Source organism: Falco naumanni, chromosome 5 (genome assembly GCF_017639655.2).
Source record: "Falco naumanni isolate bFalNau1 chromosome 5, bFalNau1.pat, whole genome shotgun sequence".
In the NCBI taxonomy this organism is placed as follows: domain Eukaryota; kingdom Metazoa; phylum Chordata; class Aves; order Falconiformes; family Falconidae; genus Falco; species Falco naumanni.
This window is the reverse complement of record NC_054058.1, coordinates 3741718-3755966: the sequence shown is the minus strand read 5'-3', so window position 1 is coordinate 3755966 and position 14249 is coordinate 3741718. Positions and strand designations below refer to the sequence as shown.

The following is a 14249-nucleotide window of genomic DNA, read 5'->3' as shown; positions in this document are numbered from 1 at the left end:
CTCACAGGCAGCACAAGCCCTGAGGAAGTGAGAGCAAGCGCAACCCCTCACAGAGTGAGACCCCTAACAGAGACATCCCTCAGAGAGCGTGAGCGACCCCTCAGAGACAGCGAGGGACCCTTCAGAGACCCCTCGCAGAGACAGCACGGATGCAAGAGACCCCTCACTGAGAGGGCGCGGACTCAAGACCCCTCACAGAGAGCGCGACCCCTCACGGACAGTGAGTGCGTGAGAGACCTCTCAGCGAGCCTGACCCCTCACAGAGCTGCCTCGCCCCCCCGCCTCTCCCCCCGCCGGCAGCCGACAGCCGACAGCCGACAGCAGCCCCAACCGCGCGCGAGCCGCCTAACTCGGGAGACGCGCGCGAGCGCCACACGCCCCCACCGGCCCCGCGGCGGCCGCTGCACTTCCGCTTCCCCCGGCGCGCGCCCGGGAAGGAGGGGGGCTGCGCGTGCGCTCCTGGGCGGGCCGCTTCCCGGGCGCCTGCGCGTGAGCGCCGCCTCGCGCCTCCCGCCCTTTCCTCCTCCACCTCCTCGGCGAGGGCCCGGCCGCTGCTCCGCGCCCCGCCCCGGGCCGGGGATGCGCTGCGTGGCGGGCGAGGAGCGGGATGGAGGTGGAGGAGGCGTTCCCGTTGGTGGGGCAGATGGGGCCCTACCAGGTGTATCTGTGCGTCCTGCTGGCCGTGCTTCTCCAGGTGAGCCCCCCCCTCCCCCCCCCCCTTCCGTGGGGTGCAGCGCCCCGGCTTGCATGAGGGAGGCAGTGGCGGCGGGGGATGCTCCCACCCGCTCAGTGTGGGTGCTTTGGGCAGGTGGTGGCTCGGGTGGTTGGGTGGATGTGCCTGGGGTGGGTGCTGCCGGGGGTGCAGATTGGTGCTGGTGGTTTTCTGCTGAGGGCTGCTGGTGGCAGGAACTGGTTTTCTGCGGTTTGCTGTGCCGCTGGCGCGGAGGTGACCTCTGTGCAAAGGCAGGGTGAACTTCTGCAGGGTGAATGTGGGGCAGACGGCTGGTGCTGTGTGTGCCGTGGTGCCTGGGGAGTCGTGTGCCTCGTGTCACAGGGTGAGCAAGCTGCGAGTATTCAGTCTGTCAGGTGAAGGGCTTGTTGAAGTGAAATTAAACAGATTTCCATGAGCTGGGTTGGAAGACAGTGACTTCTGTCAGAGACTGTGCTGGGAATCTGACACAACCTAGGGTTAATGGCCTAGGCTGGTCATTTCTAGATTGTGTGGCTTGTTTGTGGTGGAAATGTTTGAATAGGTACAGGTGGTCACTGATACCTCTGTGTGCAGAAGCTGTCATCTGATAGGCTATGGTTGCTTATGGTACTTTGATTTGCCTTAACTCTTGGAATGTAGGGGCAGTGGCTCTGCATGAGGTGTTTGAACGAGGCTTTACATTTTGGGTAGTCAGGTTTGTATTCTGTGAGATAAAAAACAGGACTGCCCTTAAGTTTCATGATTAAAATGGAGGTCAAAGTAACAGCGGTAAGCTCTAGTATTAGAGGCTGCAGGACCAGGTGGTGTGCTCTGCAACCAGGTGTGTTGTCTTCACTCCAGCTTTGCTTCATCTTTGTGCCTATTCCTGTGGAGGTGGAGAGGAGAGATGAGGTTAATATGTGCACCTTCACAGTCAGGCCTAGACATAAAGTATAGTTTGAATCTGACAGAACTTTGGTTTACTCCATGCTAACTTCAGAAATTTAATTTTAGTGAATTCAGCTAGGCTGACAAATGCTGGGTTACAGCCACTGTGGAAACTTAGCAGCTGCAGGAGGGAAGAGGAGAACTTAAGTATCCTCCTGCCTCTGCTGCCCAGTATTTTATAGTGATCAAGAACTTCTAGTCATGAGCTGTGAGACTGAAGATGTCTTCTGGCAGCTCGGGGACTGGCAGAAGTGTCAAGAAGCTGTATGAGAGGACCAAAGAAAATTCAAATGCCCGGTCCTGTCAGCTGGGATCTCTGTACTTGGTTGCAAAGCTATGATGATGAACAGCAAAAACTTTGCAGGTCTCTGTTCTTTGTATTGTTTCTCTTTGACTGATTTAGTTTATTAATCCTTTAAAGTTAGACATTGCTCAGAGTTTGTTCCGCTGGCTGACCAGCTTTGTATGCTCACTGAAGATCAGGAATTTAGGAAGAAATAGTTATTTTTTTCTTCTGGTGCCAGTCATGCTCTGGAACAATCTACAAGTGGTCTGTATTCCTATAGTTTTGAGTAGTATGGGTCAGCTGTTCTGTAATGCTTTTGTTTGTTTGTTTTCTTTTTAATGAATTAACTTGCATTTCTCATGGGAGAAGTAAACAAAGATCTTTACAAATCTGGAAGCTAATCAGAATAACTAAAAAAAGGTAGCTGGTTTGCAGGACTTGTTTTTTTTCTTCTTCTTTTTTTTTTTTTTTTCTTCTCATATTATTGTTAATTCTTGAACTTTACCAATGAGGATCGTCCCCTGACTGGTATGTTTTCTTTGCTTCCTATCATGCCAGGCACAGGAGTTTGTAAGGGATTTAGATGTGAAGCTTGTTGTCTTTCAATCCATAAATTGATTTAGACTTGTACAACTGGTTCCTGCTTGGGTGGTTGATTGCTTTCTGTGTTCCTTTACTGATGCCAAGTTATGTAATGTGTCACTGGGATGTGCAAGAGCAAGACTGAAGGCAGGTTCCACGGCCAGTGTTAGTCTTTTGTCTGGTTTATCGTCAAGTCTTTGGAGGATGGACTCAAGGGTAAGTAATGTAGAGGGTGTGTGATGTAGATTTAGGCAATCATGGGCTGCTTTAGTGGATTTGCTGCAGCATCAGGCTGCAGAATGAGAACTCCTGCTAGTCTATGTCACTGGCTCTGCCATGGACTGAGTATGCCATTTTATTGCTTGTTTCCCTGTCCCTTCCCATGTGCTCCCTCAGTTGGCTCATATTTTTGCATTGGCCTATTGATATAAAAAATAATTTTACATTCTTAAAGATAAGACTACCACATGGGTGAAAAATATTTTTGTCTTTGCTGTGTCAAGTCCCTTAATCTCTGATGCTAATGTACTGAAATTAAACTCTTGTTTTCCCTGCCCCATAAGATGCCCAGCAGATGTTCTTGCTTTCCTTATAGGCATTTGTGGTTTTTTATGTCTGCATGTTTCTTATCTCTTGAGTTTTCTACTTATATTTTTTGTCATCATAGTGCTTTTGTCATATAAATTTCTACAGTGGACTGTTTCTACCATGCAGCCTTACTGACATGCCAATGTATCTGGTCTCTGAATTCTAATTACAACCATAGTTTAGTCACAGAACTTTTTTGAGGCAAGCTGTACCAAATATTTGTGTCTGTATGGATGAGACTTTCCACATGATAGTAAACTTCCCTGTGGGCTTGAGCGAACTGGTAACTCGACCTGTGTAACGCACTTACTGACACTCTTGGGAAAAAAACCTCCAGGCTGCTTGTAGTTGGAAAAATATTTTTGCATGTCATCAGTGTAAAACTAGATTAAGTGTAAGTCTTGTGGGCTGCTTCTTTCATTTTCTTCACTGATCTGTATTATTTCTCTGCTACCTGCTGCTGTTATTCATTACCTTGTTGAGCTGTTACTGTATCAAGGTATGCCTGGCTTATTCCCTACCAACTTTATAGGACTTTGCAAGATTTTTTAGGAATGTTTTATAGCAGTGGTTGGTAACTTTATAATGGAGTGACAACAGCTAATGTAGAGAAACATTTTCTTTTTTTTCCAAAATCTGTGGAATTACCCAAAGACCAAACTTACCCAACGAGTGTGGGGATAGTCTAATGATGTGACTTTGAGTCTTGTGTTTTCAGTGAACCTTTAAGAGAATGAGGGAGGAATAAAGGGAGCTGATGACTCTTAAAATACTTAGGGCTCTGAACTAAAAGCAATTGCTTGACACTTACTGATTACTAAAAAGGTGCTCACTACCTTTTGAAGAGTTTATATTGAAGCATTATTAAAGAATGATGTCTTCTGGTGTTTGTTTAGTGTGTGTAGCAATGTTAGATAAAATCTCACATCTTGATCTGATGCTTGAAAGCATGCAAGCATATTTAAAAAAAAAGTTTCTTGGTCCCTTGTGACCCAAAATACATGGTTGGAAGAGGCTCTGTCTTTGTTGGTGAATCTGAGCTATGTGATAGCCCAAGTCCAAACTGAATTTGCAGAAATCTGAGAACAGGAGTATGTTCCTACTGGATCTCTAGTAAAAGGCTTCTTAAAACATGTTAGAGTTTAAAAGGGAGGTCTTGTTTGCACAGCTGAAAAAGTCTTTGCCTAAAGTAATGAGTAATGTGCATTACGCAGCAGTGTGGATAATTACCAAGGGTGGTGTTTCCATCCGTCTTAGGGAGAACAGTTAAGATGGTAACATCAAGTTCCTTGAATAATAATTATTTTAAGGCAAAGACATTCTTGATGTAGTGCAGCTGTAATGAGTGGTGCTGCTAACATCTCTTCGCTGTTGGCAGCAAGTCATGTATGACTTCTGTCATTAGAACATCCCAATGCAGAAAGCTGCTCTTTAATCAGCTCATCTGCACAAATGTTTTGAGGGAAAGCATATTCTGGGACATGTGGCTTAAGTAAGGCAGACTCATTCCAAATCTTTAGAAATACATCAAAAGCAGTAGTGTCTGCCTTTGGATAGGATACAGATGTGATCCCATATAAAGCCTTCTTTAACTCTGTTCCTTGACATTTCTGATATATCCCCCTGTACACATTCTACCTCCTTAATAGCATGAGATGTTACTTTGTAGTTGTAGTGACAGTAATGAAATACTTTGTCAGTGCATCTTCTTTTAATACTTATATCTGCTTGAGTCTATTAAGCTGCTGTTTGAACTAGCCAGAAATGACAATAAATTGGACAGCTTACTCCCAGTCCTTGATGAAGTATACCATTAGAACTTTATCTGAATAGAAAGTACAAAAAATCTGAAAAGTAATGAAGAATTTAAAATGAAAGAAAGAGATGGGAATTACACAAATTGCCTTACAATTGCTAGTGTAGGGTGCTGAAGGCATTCCAGGGGCTTCATGACAGGTGTGCTGTTTACTGAAAGTTACTTGGACATAGTTCAACTGTAAGTATCTGTAAGGTATGTAAGCAAGGTGGCAGATATAAAAAAGATTTGCAGAATTGCTGTGTAACCTTCCTTCACTTTGATTATCTCACTGTTGGCCTTTTTTCTTTATGTCTATGGGAAAAGAAAGAGTTTTAAGTCCCTCAGATTGTCAAGAAAGCAGTTGTGGAATGTATGTCAAATGTGCGGCCACTTACATGGGAGAGGCGGTTTCAAATGTGGCATGAATGCAAACATAAAAAGTAGGGGCCCAAATTCTTATTTCTTAAAGTAAGCTTCCTATTCCCACATCTTTTTGTGCATTGTATCTTACTCAGAACATGCTTATGCTAGAGGATGGTGTTGCTTTCCTTGTAGGATTTATGAAGGCTTTTAAAGTAGTTGCATCACTGAATATAAGTCCTTGTTCTGGTATAGCTTATTCCTACTTGGGAAAAAAAATAAGCTAGGTGGATGTAATTATGTAAGCTAATCACACAAAGTACTCATTTAGCTAAGAATATTTCTGCCTGAAGGTCAGTGGAACTTTGAGGTGAAGACCATTCCTACCATTTGCTCCAGTTGAGTGGAGGGAGTCTTTTAAAGAAAAAGAAGTAGTTATTTGTTCACTTATTACATTTCATTTCAATGATTCAGATGCTAACCGAGATTCCTCGGTCCTTTAGTGGCCTTCTGTGAAAAAAACAGCTGCCAGAAGAATCTAATACAGTCAAGACCAGCGTGGTCTGGCTTTCTATAATTACTTCTTTCAGATCCTTAACTGTTCCGTAAAAGAAACAGTCACATATTTTCTGATATTATAGTGATGTATATCGCCTTATAAAAGTGAATGCAGCTGATGCAGACATCATGCTATATTCTTTAGAAAACCTGAAATAACAATGCTGAGTTTTGACGTGCTTCATTAGCAGCGGGGTCCTTAACTCTCAGAAATAATGCAGAAGTCTAAATTCTAATAACTGTTTCCTTGCCGATTAATTTTAAATAGCTAAATTGCTACTGTTTTTTCCAGAAGCAATCCTGAGTGGAAGAGTCCCATGAATACCTTATCAGCTGCCTACATCCCAGTCTTCCCTCAAAATTATGTTGTGTCCTAATTCAAACCAGTGCATCCACATAGCTAAGCCTTAAATTTATGCAGGGGGAAAAGTGTGGTCAGAGTATGATAAGTATGGTCAGAGCAAGCTTGAGGTATAGAAGAAACATGAGCCGTAGCTTTTGGGACCTTCCTTTTAGCTGCACTTAAACTGCAAAGCACATGTAATTGAGCTCATTTAGGTGATTCTAAGTGTCATTCACAATTGCTGTGTCTTCTTGCTCTTTTAATGATCACTACACTCACTCTGACAGGGAAACCAGGCATTCTGTGTGTATGTAGCTATATAAACACATCTAGCCAGCTTTTGCAATTTAACTTACAAGGTGACTTCAGTTTCTTGCAGTTCAGTCCTAGAAGATGTTTGTTCAATGTGCTGTTGTAAAGACTTAGCAGAGTTACTGCTGATGGGCATAGCAAAAAGCATAAATTTTGGGAGAACCACAGTAGACATTCTGGAAGCCTGGCAACAGAGGGAAGGAAGCAGATTGTTCTGCCTATTAAAAAAAGACCAAAACACAACAGCAGACAAATGAAACTTTTTTTGAAAAGCAAAGGTTACGTGCTGTGTAAAGAGTGAAGTTGTCAGAAGGAACTCACTCTGGGGCTCTACTCTAGCTATGGCTGAATGCCTTGTTTTTTGCAATGTCTTTTTAACATCTGGGAGTGGAAGGTGCCTGGGAGGCACTGTGTCAGTGGTGATTGGCATCTTTATATGTAGTGTGGGTAAAACATATGGGGACATGTTTTCAGATTATTAACAAGAAAGTTTTAGAATATTTTGTGCAATGGGATGGTATTTGGATTCAGCGGGAGCTGAAGCAATCCCATTTTCTGCTATTAATCAAGATGGCTTTCAGCCTGGCAAACTGTTGAGACAATTCATCTAGCCAGTCTGTCCTCTGAGCACCTTCAGAAGATGAGCCAGGGGGTTAGCAGGCATAATTCTACCAGACAGCAAAGAGTATGGAATAAAAATACTTGTATTGACACACTATCTCCCTTTGCTGCTTCCCTGCCCATATGTACACACAGTCTAGCTTCCCGTATTTCATAGGCAATAAGTTGCCGGTATTTTTCCACTAGCAAGTCACATCATCAAGTCTCTCCTCACTGACACTTCCTCCATTTTAGAGACTATTTTCCTTTTCTCTCAAGTGATAGAACCGGTAGATGTATAATTGAGCTCAGAAAAATTGTTTCCAACTTGCACATAACTGTTGCTCTTTATTTCTGACCCAAATAAAGTTTTGTGCTCTCAAATGTTGTTTGTTTGACTGGAGTGGTTAATGTAACTACTTCTATTTATAGGTAATGTAGTGCTTCATGTGCGTTGTTTGCATTAAGTAAAACCTTGGCTGGTACTTGGAAAAAGCAAGCATAGTGGGACTGAAGTCCCTCTGGAGCAATAGCATCTGTCTTCTAGGTCTTTTCTGTTTGCAGTATGACCTCTGATGAAGTTTGGGGCTTAACCTGGTTAAACATTGTATTTGTGTTCACCTGTTCATTTTCCTAATCCCGGTGGGCTTGGGGGGGAAAGGGTGTTAAGAATTTGCCTTGGAAGGCACAATGAAGCTTTTGAGATCCTTGGGTAAGGAAAGCTGAAGACAGTTGCGTGTATGCCCTATTACTGCTTTCCGTTTGTGGTACGCTATTCAGTTATTGGTGTCTTAAAAATACTTAGAGAAAGACCAGAGCTCTTCAGTCTTTTTGAATTTCCACCCCCCTACAGACTTCCCACTGAAGATTTAAATCCTTGTACAGTAAATCTGAGACTGCTGGCAGCTTTGTGTTTCTTCATTGTTTTTCCTAGAACTTTAAGAAGTAATTCAGGGACTTCTGAGGCCTGTAGGCTGTACATTGAAAAATCGCTGGTTTAGCAAGTTCCACCAGAAAATTAGAAAAAAACCCTGTTTTCAGTTCTGGCTCATCGTGTTGCTCTGAAATAGCAGTAAACCAAAAGCTTTTGTAATTAAAAAAAACAAACCCCAAAACAAAACATGAGTAGATCCAATTGCTTATCCTCAGGCAAGTCCTTAAAATGAATAAATGAATGAAAGCAGCTTATATAAATGTCAGCAATGTCTTTTAGTCTGGATACTTAAATAGCAGAAACTTCTGAAGTAATCAGTGTGTGCTTTTATTATGTCTTTTTACCAAGTTAAATGCCGTAGTCATTTGGTAGTGAGGAAGTCCAGGCATAGCTGAGAATGGGCTTTTCTCATACTCTTAGCAGAACTGGCTCTGTGAGATTAAGACACTCGCTCAATATTCTTTGGCAGTGTCCCAAACCAGCGTCTAAGGTGAGGACTTTGGTCTCATACTGATATTGGCTGTGATTTGGCTATGTTGATAGCCAAAGCAGGCTGGGAGACATGGAGAGAAAGAAGGATAAAGATGAAAAGCAAACAAAAGAATAATCCTATTTGTGGAGGCAGGACTAAATTCTGCCTGATACTTGTCAGCCCACAATTCCTGCTTTTTTTGTTACCGGGAGTTGCTGACTTTTTTTGTCATGTTATCATATAACGCCATTGAGACTGTTCAGTCCTGGGGTGGTTTTTAGTATATTGATAAAGTGGAATAGTAACTTCTGGCACTTTTTTGCTTTGTTCTTCTCTAAGTCCTTCTTCACATAATAGTGGAGTGGCACTTCTGATGTGGTATTGATGAAACTGTATAGCTGGTATTCAACTGGGGAGTCTTGGCACTTGAACACACATTAATGTAATTTAACTTTCTGGAATACTCCTGTTAAAGTAGAGGTAGTATTTATAATGGGTTTTGTAATTTTTGTTCTTGCTTCTTGTTTATTGGCTTGGTTCTCTAACTTATGAGTGTGTGAGCATTTTTAGCAGAGAGGAACTGCAAGTTTACATATAGATACTTTAATATGGCACCTAAGCTTTCTTTCGTCCTTTTGATTCTAAAGGCAGAAAGTTAATACTTCCAACTTGCACGTTCAGAGGCCATTCAACCTGTGATGCTGAGGGTGACTATTTCCTTTGCTCAGGGTGATCCGGTTGTAGCAGTGGCAAGTCCTGTCCCAGCCCTTTGAGATGCAGGCTGTGAGGCCATGCTAGGTAACTATGTTTGCTTCTTCTAAGTGGTGTTGCACGTACTGCAGCATACTACAAAAATGAAAATTGTTTAGGCTATGGTGCCTGAAGCAGTTCTGGACTCATGGTTTCGGTCCTACCCAGCATGCAGTTGGCTGCTGTGCTAACTGTTTAAATATATAGTAAAACTACTGTTCATTTCTGTCACTGAACTTGATGCTTTATAGGGCAAGGCTGTGAGTTTTTTTCGGGGTGGTGTACTTTGTAACATGCCAGAGGCATTGTAGCATCTGCTTCTCCAGTCTAGGTCTTTAGCAAATTCCAGGTCTCCTTGGTATCCCGTGCATTGCCTCTACCTCCTATGCTTTTTTTTTTTTTTTGGGGGGGAAGTATTTATGGTAATTTTTAATGTTTCTGTGGTAGGTAGGACACTAGCTGTTAATTTATCCAACAGACTTACATCACAGTAGAGGAATCCTACTGAGCTGTTCTTAATCTTGTAAATTTTCATCTGTCCTGGAGCAAACCATATAGATAACTGTCTTGCAAGATTTTGCTTCAGTACAAGACTGACTTCTTAACAGCAAACTCATTGTCTGTATTTATAGCACTGTGGAGAAATCTAGCTTGCAGAAAGTGATAGCAACCTGTTTCATGATGGCAAGTTTTCTTGATTGTTCTGATGTTTGGGAGAATGGGGTGGTGGAAGAGTAGAAGAAGAATGCTTTTGGCACAGTTTAAGGAAATATGCGTATTCAGAGTTAAAACTCACTCATGATCTTGTGTGAAGAATATCGTTTTGTTCTTGGAGAACATTTTGTGGAACTTTGTTTTGATTTTTGTTTGTCAGCATCTTCATTCCACCCTCTGTTTTGCTCTCCAGTTATAAGCAGACTCTGACATGCCCTCTGTCTTGGGTTTATTGGCAGTAACTGAGAAATATCAAATGGTATCAATTTACTTAAGATACTGGATCTCTAGGATAGCACTAGTGAAAAAAGTGCAGAGCTGAAAATACCTCACTAAATTTTGCTGGTAAAGATCACTTCTGCATGTTGGCAGAAAAAGGGGAGGTTCATTTTATTGTGATAGACTACGAAATAATTATTAAAGCAACTTGAGCTGAAGAGTTGAAGGTTTAGTATGTGTCCTGCAGTCCTATCACCAATGCTGTAATGGGTTTTGTCATTGTTAGGTAGGCACGAGTACAGGTCCAAGACGTGTGCAGCGTTCCCGTGGCTCTGACAGGCAAAGGTGTGTGCACAGGAGTTAGCTGCCACTTGGTCTGTCTTTGCAGAAAAGTTGTACAATGAAGCTATTTGCTCTTGAGACTCAAATATTTGCCTGTGCTGATGGGGAGTGACGTGTCCCTTGTCTGTGCGTGTGCTGTTTGGTGGCAGCAGTTGCCTGGCTGATCAGCACGTGCTGGCCGGCCAGTCTGAGCAGAAGGAGCACCAAACCCCTACTGCTGCCATTGCCCATCCAAATGATACTGAGCATGAAACAGAATTGAGGCGTGTGTGTGTTTGGATGTTTCAAACAGAGAAGAAGGGGAAGCTAAGGGGACGCTTTCCACAGACCTGTGGGAAATGAGGCTCTGAGTGTTGTGGTTTGCTGTACAGTGTTAGATTTCGCTGTAGATGTTAAAGAATTTCTGGAATAAAGTTAGGTGTGGTTTTGGACAGACTTTGGACTTTTTTCTGTGGATTCTTGAGGTCTACATTTTAAGGTTGAAAAACCGAAACTGGGTAGATTTTCTCAGTTTCTCTACAGAAATCCTGAGTTCTTTCAAAATGTGTGTTGATCCTCTCATTGACACAGGTAATAATCCAACAGTGGTTACATTCTTCATAGGGAATGTTTCCTGCCAGAGTGGGGCTGGGGTTGTCAAGTGTCTGAGAGATTACATCATGTGCTGCGCACTGTGGTTCTTGCTTTGTAACTAGAACAGCCTTTCCTTCTGTCTTACATTCATTGTACAACCAAGAGGGGAAAGGTACTTTGGTAGAAGAGTGTGTTCTCAGCAGCCAATAATTTTGCAGCAGGAAGACGTTTTAGGGCTTTTTGGGGGAGGGGGGGGGTGGCGGGGCACGCGACATCATGTGAATTTCAAGACAGATCACTCTTTTGAAATAACTCAGAACAGATGAGAACATCAGACTTTTAAAAAATCAGGTGACCCTCCAGCTTTTCAGCTGCTTGTCACGGGTTCAGGAGAAATAAGTCTAATCCTAAAATGTAACCGTCTCTTCATCACGGGCTTCCACCAGAGCAAGGTCATTTGTTGTTCTTCCTTAATTTCTGTCTTTCCTCAAGGTACAGTTTTTTTCATGTTTCTGTATTTGAAAGGTCAGAAGTTAGTGGCTTACTCATTATTTTGGTCAGCAGTGAATGCTTCAGCTGATACTTGTCTGGAACGACCAGGCTGGTTGTGAATTGCTGATGAGCTGATTAAAAAGGTTGAAGAAACTTCACAGAATTTAAGTCTTGCTTTTGTTTTTCATTTTTGCTTCATAATAGATAAATTATGAAGTCTAAAAGTTTCATAAATTATTTTTGTGGGTGTGTTCATTATACACAAATGAAACTATTGAAGTTCTTCCTTGTCCCTTACTAGTCTTACAAGAGATTTTACATTTTTCATGGAAATAATTTATTATCAAAATGAGCACCAAGAAAGCTGGTCACGGCATTCCAGGCATTTCTGTTAATGTTAATTTCAAAATGTTATTTTGAAGTTAGTTTCAAAACCTGTTAATGAAATAGCTATAAATGGCTAACTAAAATCCCTTCTGCGTAGCAGAGAAAGTGAAAGTTTACAGGTTATTAAGGTGTTGCCTTTTACCAAATCTCCTTACAGCATAGACTTTTAATCTAGACAGACTATAAATTTTAACATACAAAGAATATAAACAAACGGGTGAAACTTGAACCAAACTAACGCAACTCAGCATTTCATCATCGGTGACTATGAGCTGGTGCCTCCTCCCCCGTGCTTGGTACTCATCTTGATTAACACAGATCAGTGCAGGGAATTCAATAGGGAACTGTTAACATCCACACAGAGCCAATTAAAATGTTTTATGAATAGAAGGTATACATTAAATGACGTAAATTTGACTTGACTTGGGTTACAGAACAAATGAAAAATGAAGGGCTTTGTTTGCCACAGTGCCTATATTGTAGCCATTTTGCATCTTATAAAGTCAGTGTATATATTTATATTTGATTTAATAGTGTTTTATATTGATTTATATTTAATATATTTTAATATTTTAAATTTTATAAATATAAATATTTTATATTTAATAGTGTTTATTTGTTTATAATGATTACTAGTCTACACAACTATGTTGCTAAGTGCAAGCATTTAGAATTCTTAAGGGGGGAGTCTGCAGATTCATTTAACACAAACTCCTGCCTCTTACTGGAATGATATAACTGTATTTTTAATTTCTTTAACTTTAGAGTTTGTTTCATCATTTTTTAAGACTGCTTCTAGAAAATGTTTCTGATCTTCAGAATTGTAAATGAATTTTTGGGGTGTTTTGTGGGGTTTCTTTTTGTTTTTGCAATGAAATGAAGAGGGCTTACCTGTTACCCAAAGTACAATGCAGATGAGCTCTAGGAAATACAGTCTTGTGTCAGCAATGACTCCAGTGAACATGAAAATAGAACAATAGTATTTGGTAGCATCAAAATGTGTCTCCATTTTCATGTATTTTTCTTATTCAACAGATCAATTGGAAGTGTTTCTATCTTTGTTACATCCTTGCTTGCTGCAGCTACTAGGATGCTTAAGACTGAATATATATTTTTTTTATTGAAAAAATATCCATAGTGTTTCATTGTACCTGCAATCACTTATTTTTTGACAGTTTTCTGTAGCTGGGGTGGGTTTCACCTAGAGGAAAAATCAAGAGGGTTATGCTTTCTTTCTCTAAACCAAATGCCTTGAGGATTTCATTTCCTGAACTACTTCAAAAATATGTTTTGTTATTTCACAAGACAAAAGCAAGGATGTTATCACTTAGTCCTAACACGGAATTGTCTGAGTGAGTCAAGGTAGAGGGATGCACCACAGATTGTGACCTATAATTCTCATTTCTCGGCAATTTCAAACTATTGTTGAGAGTACTGTATCCACACATCCCTAGCAATGTGGCCACTCAGGTTTTTAACACCTGTTTCCCTATATAGTGTAAGTCATTGCCTTCTTTCCCAGATGAAGTCTTTTACTTTTCATTATTGTCTGTCTGGAAGTTGTTCTGTAGCTTAAATAATAACATAGTCAACAGACTGTGGTTTTTCTTCTAAATGGCTTTTGATATTCAACAATTTTATATTAAAAAATGGGAAGAGGATGATTTTTTTAAAAAATACTTATTTACCTCCTGCCGCTATGGCAGCAGTATATCATGTAGAATGCAAAAAGGAGCTGGTGAAAAGAAAATGCTTTCTGTTAATAACTTGGGGTCTCTGTGTTAATTTAGTAGTAAATCTCATTTAAATCTGGGTGTAACTGACTGCTCAGCTGTTGTGCGGAACGAAATAGGGTTACCTGGTGTTGCGTGCATCCGAATTCAGAGGTCTTCAGACTTCTTTTTTTTTTTTTTTTTTTTTTTTTTGGTGCCTATCTATGGTCTTCTGAGTTTTGAGAATTACTTGTGTAGCTGCCTTCTGAGAGAACACAGCTCCTGCAGGTACATTCTTCAAGAGCAGAGGGAGGGGATGCTGAGAGCAGAGCAAGGACTGTATTCAGGATGTGACTGAAGTGGGGTTTCAGGAATGGAGTGACACATGCCTCGTGTCCACAGCATGGCCAAGGGGTTGTTATTCATGGAGGAAGTAGTAGGTGGGAGGAGCAACAGGATCTCTTTTGTTCAGGAGCTACTGTGCTGGTTACTGTCCCTTAGTGAGGGCTTGAGACAAAAAGCAGTTTTATTTGGAGAGCAGGGGATCTTTGTGTTGTTGCCAGCAACTTGTGTTGTTTCTCAGAAGAC

The 14249-nt window shown here is 41.4% G+C and overlaps 1 protein-coding gene across 1 annotated transcript in view; it reads left to right on the top strand.

Moving 5' to 3' along the window:
• The first annotated feature begins 517 nt into the window (after window positions 1-517).
• SLC22A15 (solute carrier family 22 member 15) overlaps window positions 518-14249 on the top strand; it is a 41278-nt gene continuing 27546 nt past the window's right edge. Inside the window, exon 1 of the mRNA XM_040595839.1 lies at window positions 518-694. Coding sequence (XP_040451773.1) covers window positions 608-694 — 87 coding nt within the window. The 5' untranslated portion in view covers window positions 518-607. The remainder of the gene's footprint in view (window positions 695-14249) is intronic.